Source organism: Henckelia pumila, chromosome 2 (assembly GCF_033568475.1).
Source record: "Henckelia pumila isolate YLH828 chromosome 2, ASM3356847v2, whole genome shotgun sequence".
NCBI classification, from domain to species: domain Eukaryota; kingdom Viridiplantae; phylum Streptophyta; class Magnoliopsida; order Lamiales; family Gesneriaceae; genus Henckelia; species Henckelia pumila.
The window spans coordinates 25214918-25222460 of record NC_133121.1 but is presented as its reverse complement, the minus strand read 5'-3'; the positions used below and the strand labels follow the sequence as shown (position 1 = coordinate 25222460).

The 7543-nt window shown below is 36.5% G+C and overlaps 1 protein-coding gene across 2 annotated transcripts; it reads right to left on the bottom strand.

The window, feature by feature from the left end:
* Nucleotides 1-270: 270 nt before the first annotated feature.
* LOC140880872 (D-cysteine desulfhydrase 1, mitochondrial) lies at nucleotides 271-5841 on the bottom strand. Of its 2 annotated transcripts, XR_012149727.1 has the most exons (11): nucleotides 5543-5841; nucleotides 5346-5411; nucleotides 4390-4584; nucleotides 4179-4289; nucleotides 3547-3638; nucleotides 2757-2849; nucleotides 1867-1924; nucleotides 1675-1788; nucleotides 1194-1291; nucleotides 719-1003; nucleotides 271-372 (listed from the first exon to the last, which is right to left on the bottom strand). XR_012149727.1 is itself a non-coding variant. In XM_073285722.1 (10 exons), the coding sequence occupies exons 1-10, from the start codon at nucleotides 5804-5806 to the stop codon at nucleotides 799-801; spliced, it is 1296 nt and encodes a 431-aa protein (XP_073141823.1). In that variant the 5' UTR covers nucleotides 5807-5841; the 3' UTR covers nucleotides 567-798. The 2 variants fall into 2 exon arrangements, 1 of the variants encoding a protein (XP_073141823.1); XM_073285722.1 differs by lacking the exon at nucleotides 271-372 and having other exon boundaries at nucleotides 567-1003.
* Between the last annotated feature and the right edge of the window lie 1702 nt (nucleotides 5842-7543).

Genomic DNA, 7543 nt, shown 5'->3' with positions numbered 1-7543 from the left:
TTGATAATTTATTCTAATAATATAGTATAATTAACTGTCATATACGTGGTGTACATGATATGACAAATTTGATAACATTTTCACTGAGATTCATTCCATCTTCGATCGGATTTGGAACTCGAAATTCATTTGTTAAATTCATGTTTACAAAATATATACGAACTACTATGTGGTACGACAAATCTCCCAAACCAATCGACAGAATAATTAAGTCCATTTTGAAAAAAGTAACACTAAAAAGTTTTATCTTTTGTAATAAAGATTTTGATATCTAAACAAACCAAAAGATTTATAATAGAGCAAACAATACACAATCCCGTTGTGTTCTTGAATTTTATTACATTTTTCTGCGACTTATCTAAATCAATTTAGCTACCGTTTGGTACATTGGATGAAAATAAGATGATCCACAAATTTTTGCTCATCTCATGTTTCTTTCATTTTTTTGTTAACTCAATGTCATCTCATGACCGGGTATGACATTATAGATGGGTTTGATGAAAAATCTCTTCCAACACATGATATTAGTGGAGGATGAATAGAAATTGGAAAGGACAATTAAGAGGTATAATAATAAACACAATAATCCTATAAAATTAAAAACATACAAAACAACATATTGTTAATCTATGTATTGCTTATCCATATTTATCATGTTTTTATCACATTTCTATTCATCTCTCATACATCACATCCATGAAACCAAACGATATCTTACAGATTCCAGGAGAATGCAAGAGAAGAAACACGTACACAGATGATGGTCATCTGGCAAGAGGAGTTGTATTTTGATATGTTTCAGAACATTTTACCAGTGCCTTCCTTCCGCGGGACCGATGCATGAACGTCCATTCTACGCCACTTTCCGACTAACGAAGCCATCTCGTCGGCCTTTTCAAACAAACCCAATAGCCCACCAGTGTGTATGAAGAGAATTTTTCTCCCTTCCCACATTTCTGGTTTCTCACCCATGTCTTTCATCATTCCATATGCTGCTTTTCCACTGCATAATTAATGGGCAAAGTTGAACAATATAACATTGGATCTGTAAAAAGTTTAGACTTCTTGAATACAACTTACGCGTGACCAAAACTTATTCCATTCTGTTAGAGTCAGCCAGCAAGTTAATTCAGGGTTACAAAAAGTGAGGAGCAGGTTCCCCACCATTCACGAAAAAGAGTAAAAGATCATACCTGTATACTGGATCGAGGACAACGCCAGTGGCTGCAGCAATATCACTTACAAATTTTAGCTCCTCGGCTGAGCTCATAGCATAACCAAGACCTTTGGCCTGTCGAGAGCAAGAAAAATAAGCACGGAATTCACATTCACGTTTGAATTGATAGTTGACTAAGACTGCATAAAGGCATTAACAAAACCTAACTCAAGTATAACAGGCTAACAGCAATTTGGAGAAGCCAATTGTATCTGGCGGATATTATGTATTAATAAACGTCTTTTTGTGGGTGTAAAACCCAGGAAAGGGAGAGTACTTAAGGTCTGTCAACATGCATTAAATGAAACGTAGCACAAACACTAGAAAATCTTTTTAAAGAGAACAATAAACCAAATACGCACCTACTTTCTGTCATTGGAAAAAGAAAATAAACTTCAAACTAGTCCTCAAGCAGAAGGAAAATGTCACAATAATAATTTAATAAACAAGGAGCTTACATTTTGAATTCGGACTATATCGCGTGAATTAACACCAGCTCGAAGTCCATCAAGAAGGCCTTGGGAATAATCATAGAAGTAATCTGGATCATCACATACACAATATGCATGAACCTACAACGATGAAAATTATTTATAGTCAGTGATTTTAAAGATGTGTGTAAATATAAGAAGAAAATGAAGAATACATACTTTAGCTCCCAGATCACTTAGCAAGCATCCAACAGACAAGCCGGCAATTGTGCCCCCACTGAAAATCATGAACAGGACAGATATAAAAATCTATAAATTGATAATCACAAAATTTAGTAACAGTATAACTAGCATGACTTCCCACAATTGACATATGTTATGGATATTTAAAATCCATAGTGGGACTAGAAGAAACGAGATAAGTAAAAAATATATATATAATTCACATCTAGCCAAAAGCAGAGAAATTGATCAAAGATGCAGCAAAGTCAGAAGCATTAGCAATAAAATTTAAAATTAGCACACTGAAAGTGAGACATTACCTTATGCAATCACCTAACTAATGGTAGCTCCAGGATTTCTTATGATCATGGTAATTCGTATAATTCAGTCTTAAGGTTCATTATCCAAAACTTACCATTTTCGTGGGTGCCGTACTGCATGGAATTTTTTTTTCTTCTATTCAAAATCCAGTTGGTGTTTTACGTTGTGATTCTGACAATATTATTCTAATTTACAGTCCCAAGAAGTAGTTTATTGCCAACAAACTGCACTACTCATATGCATATATTGAATGAAGTTGACAACCACTAAGGAAGCTCAACTATTGAAAAAAGTCTAAATCCTTTGTCTTACTGGAGTGCCTAATCAAATGAAATGATTTATTGCATTCAAATTTTTAAATGACTTAACGACAGTAGCCAAAAATTTTACACTATCCAAACCAACCGGCAACAAGAATCCAAAACCAATAAAAATTAAGACCATTTGTCAACCGAGAACTCACTACACACATCATAAAGCCCACAATTAGAGTAAATTCAACATACTGCAACCTTTAGTCACAAGATTATAGCTGTACAGTTTCAAATTAAAGAGAAGATTAAGACCTCCCACATGCTACAACAATATCATCAAATACTGTTTCACCATTCCCTTTCCCACATTGTTCTTCAATCTCTTTGATTGCTTCAATGTATCCCCTGCAAACCAAAAGGATCATATTCTTAGTTTTGCCGACATTTTTATGCAGATTACACCAAAATACTTGGTCTCTGCCTTCCAAAGAAGTTTTTTATGCAGTCCAATCATGTATTAGGGCAGAATTTTTTATGCAGTCCAGGCATGCATAATTCAAAGAATGTATTCCAAATATTCTGCACTTTCATGCTCCATAAGGTACAGACTAGAAGATTGAGCATCTCTCAATTGTTCGAACATATTTAAGGACATGTGAGAACCCCTGCCATTAAGCATACTAAAGAGGACCTGCATTTCCATACGTATGTGGTAGATAAAAACCGCACAAAATACACCAAACTATTGTGTTGGTCGATAGCATTTATAAACTATAGGTCACAAACAGAGAAGGTAGCCAAACAGTGACCATATAAATAACAAGCAGAAATGAAATTGTAAAGCAGCCATTTATGAGTAAAGGAAAATATGTTCATAGAAATCAAATAGGTAGAAGTCATTTGTGCTAATCAATTTTGTCGGAGTCAAATTACTAACTTGAGGATTTCAATTTTTTAAAAGAACAGCCACACTGATAGATGGCTATTATTTTTCACTTTCAGATAGAATGCTTACCAATCTCAGTTGTATACACCAAGCCAAAAACAATTTTCGACCTTAGAATTTAAAAGTAAAATGATGGGTTTTGGTGCCAAGTATTACCAGGTTCCTAATGAATTGGATCCTCCAACAGGTATCACATATGGTTTTCTCCCTTCATTCAACAGTTTTTCTTTTAATACACTAGTAAGGGCCTGATATTAAACAAAAAGACATACAAATCAAAACGACAACTTGTGAAAGCCGAGAAAAGAACAGTTGGACAACTGGTAATTCAATAAAGCGAAGAAAGCATTCAGACAAGTTACTGGCTCAATTCCACTACTTAGTTATCAATTCACAATTGCAAATGGTCCAAAGTTCAATTTTTAACCTGAGCTTATCAAGAGAAAATCATCATTCATCAGCAAGGTTCAAAGAAAGAATGAATTGTGGAACCAAGAACAGTATGAAGTGTTGTGACAGTTAAATTTTCACAGATCAAATTTGATCAGTTAAAGCCTTATTTAGGACCCTTATCATTCTTAGATACATGTCTTTGAGCATGTAAGTTCCATTTACAAGGCATAAGGAACATAATAATAGCAGGCCCTGGCTCCCCAATCTTGTTGATGCACAAATAAAATTTAACAATCAACAATTCAGTATTTCTAATTAGCCTAGAAAAGTAACATAAACCAGTTAACTGCACTCCTAAAACATGCAGAAAGCAAGCACTGATATGGTAAACCTACAACACTCCCAACTTTTGCATATTCTTCTTTCGTAACAAGATCGATATGTGCTCCAACCAAACGTTCAACCAAGAGGTTTCCGGTCAATCCAGGATCTTCGTCTACCAGAACCTGGAAATAAGAAGATTATACAATTAATATAAACACCAAATCATGGCATTAAATTAAAACTTAAGAACGACTAAACCAATTGCATGGCGTGACTAAGTACCTTTGATGTGCGCAGTATTAGATAACAATCAAGATTCAAATATTTGGCAGCTACGGCAGTGGCGCGGCAATGATTACTTTGTATACCTCCAATAGTTATAACACAATCTGCACCCTGTGCCACCGCATCTGCCAACAAGAATTCAAGTTTCCTTACCTTGTTACCACTTAGTTGCATTCCTGAGAGATCATCACGCTGCAAAAGTGCAAATTTCCCACATAGTTTTTGATAAAATCCAATGTCATGAGGAATCACACTTAACAGTTTAATGCCCCTATTGGCACGTCTAACAGAAAAATCTGTGTAAATGTCATTCAGAAACCGTGTGTGGAGTGTAACTAGCATTTTGCAATCGTCCAATGGCTAAAGTCTGTTGGGACCGTGATAAACTGGATTAATGTCATAGTTCATTAATCATAAAATAAGTAGGCATTGGTCACAACTCACAAGATCCAAATTCTGACCCATAAGAAGCCGTCTATGCATTTTAAGAAATCAGTTCCATTGCATTAACCTTGAGAATTTGATCAGTTTGTTCATGCAACCACCACACGTTTCCAATTTTAAAATCTTTATAAAACCAGAGCTTAAAACCTCCATAACTAACTGATCAAAGTTCTTAACTTTAGAAAACATTAAATTAAAAGTTGAAAGTGGACAAACTTTAAGCAGGACACAAAAAACTGCATATCCGTTCCTTGTTATGAATTTCCAGAAGTGGTGGCTAAGTACATTATAAGTAGTATAAAGGCATAGCTGCATTTTGCCAGTGGAACCTCCGCAAATCACCATGCGTTAAAAATGCAAGTGGACCAGGAATCAAGGCCTTAGAAATATTGAAATGTAGAAGAACAAGGGCAAACTAAGATGACAAGCATCTTGCAGCTGTACCCAATTCAAAAACCTCTTGACTCAGCTACTGCCTGGTAATATGATCAATGAAGAAACTTTTTTACCTTGATATACACCTCGGTATCCTTAGGCAAATTAGGAAGCTTCCATCGGTGAATTGGAGTCGGCAACTAAAAAAAACATTGGAAAAACAGATACAAGCCATTCAAAACACTGGACCATTAAGTCAAACAAGCCAAAATCGAAATAGATGTCAGATGACACACACAAAAATAAAAACTGCGAGTGCATATACACGTACATGGCCGAGTGAAAAGACGTGAGAAGGAATGGGATTGAGGTGGGATGCCCACGAAGGCGGCAAATACGGCTTCTGGGTGAGGAACTCGAACCTGGGCTCGCGAGTTTTGGGAACAGAATCCATCAGATTGATGTTGGATTTGGTCGAGAAACTGAAATGGGTTGCCTTATTCGGAAATCTTTTGGCACCAATTAACGATGGAGATGAGGAATTTTGAACCCGCGATATGGTTGAGTTCGCGGAAGAAGAGTGACAGTGTAACATTTTCTTTTCTTTTTCTTTTTTTTTCCTTTTTTTGAAAAAATAAAAAAATTCATTTACGAGAAATGTGTTCCAGAAACAGAGATCATATGATAGTCATTCTCACGACTCTACATTTTTTGCTACTAAAGTTATTCTTGGTGGCATGGTTATTTCTTCGATTCAGCTTCTATTTGACAACTCTTCAGTTAATTTTGGTGTTGTTGGAGAACTCCAAGAATCTTATGCAATAAAATGATAGGTGCGAATTCAAGACCCATACACTCAATTTCTTTAAAAAAATTATTTGCTCTCAGCATAGTGATGCACTCGGACTAAAAAATTTTTTCTGTAGGATACAATGGATTCCTAATAATATTGTCCTCAAAGACCACGCTTGAAAACAACCCCGAATATTTTGGATGTCTTTCAACTTGATAATCGAATGGTTGTATATTATATATGCAGTATCACAATATCCAAACCACAAGTATTTTGATGAAAATAATTTATGCTAAAAAGGTCAGGAACCGGTGTGTAGAATCATTTCTCACACTCAGAAAAAATTGATTCGATTGTGTGTGAGTGTGTGTATGTTATTGGAATGATGATTGATTCGGTATTTGATATAACCAAAATTTTACCTCGGGTTTGATCTGGTAGAGCGAATCTTTCAATATTTTAATATGCGGGTTGGGCCGGAAAAATAGTGCTCTCGACAGGCAGAAACGGGTTTAGGTGGGGCACCGAAGATGTGTTCGACATGAACTCTCCAATGCCTAAGTCAGTGCTCAGATTACGAATATGAAGTACATAAATAAAGTAGAGAGAGAAAGAGAATATGAGTAAGCGAATGCGTGAGTAAAAGTAAATGTGTAAAATATCAGGTATTTATAATGGTAGGAGGGGTTAGTTACCTCATATGAGTAGAATGCTTGTTGGAGTAGATTTCTACATGAGGTAGGAGACTACTGTCAGTAGGACTAACTCACCATGGCGGTTAGGACTCTGAACTGATTTAATAATCTCGTCTTAATCTCGAGTTTATCGAGATCTCACTTTATCTTTTAAAGATCTACAAGTGTTTCCAATATTCTTGAGTCTTGAGTAAAACTTCCACTATTGGGTTCGGGTAGGCCTTTTTTCCCTACCCTGGCAGGGCTCGGCCCTTTAGACCTCATCACATGGGCTCAGCCATAAATCTATGATTTGTGTATTGTTTAGGCCTTCATTAGACTTGGACCTTAATATGATAGGGTTTAATGAATTGGAAACAACTCTCTCGGGTATGAACTAATGGGCTTGGATCGGGCCGGACCCTGGGTTTTTTTGGGGACATCAATAGTACATCCCTATTTTGGTCTAAAGAAATTATGGAGTTTAGATCATATGGTCTGGTCGGATCCGAGCCCTACCCCCTATAGTCATGTATTTTATGTTTGTTGTATGGGGAGGTTTGGCATGATGTACGGTCCCGATCCCGGTCCCGATCCATGTGTTTTCTACATTGTCGGCCCAAATCTGTCGACGGTACGGTTTTTGAGGCAACCAGCTCGGCTGTCTGGCTTCATATGGACCTTCGATTGGCCCTCTGATCCAATGGCTGGGATTCAATCCCTACTTCTATAAATAGACGGAAAAAAACCTTCTTTTTTTACTTTTACATGAGCTTCCGCGCCGTTACTTTGCCCGTCCTCCAAGAGCATTCCCGTACCGAGATAAGTTTCTCGACCCCGTTTTTTGTCTGACCCCACACCTATA

Bases quoted from the DNA above. Each gene is read 5' to 3' on its own strand.
- LOC140880872 (XM_073285722.1), bottom strand. From the start codon at position 5,806: ATGTTACACTGTCACTCTTCTTCCGCGAACTCAACCATATCGCGGGTT. The intron at 3,639-4,178 runs GTAGGTTTACCA...GTTTAATATCAG, and splicing joins ATGCAAAAGTTGGGAGTGTT to GCCCTTACTAGTGTATTAAA. The intron at 1,789-1,866 runs GTATGTATTCTT...TCATCGTTGTAG, and splicing joins TAAGTGATCTGGGAGCTAAA to GTTCATGCATATTGTGTATG.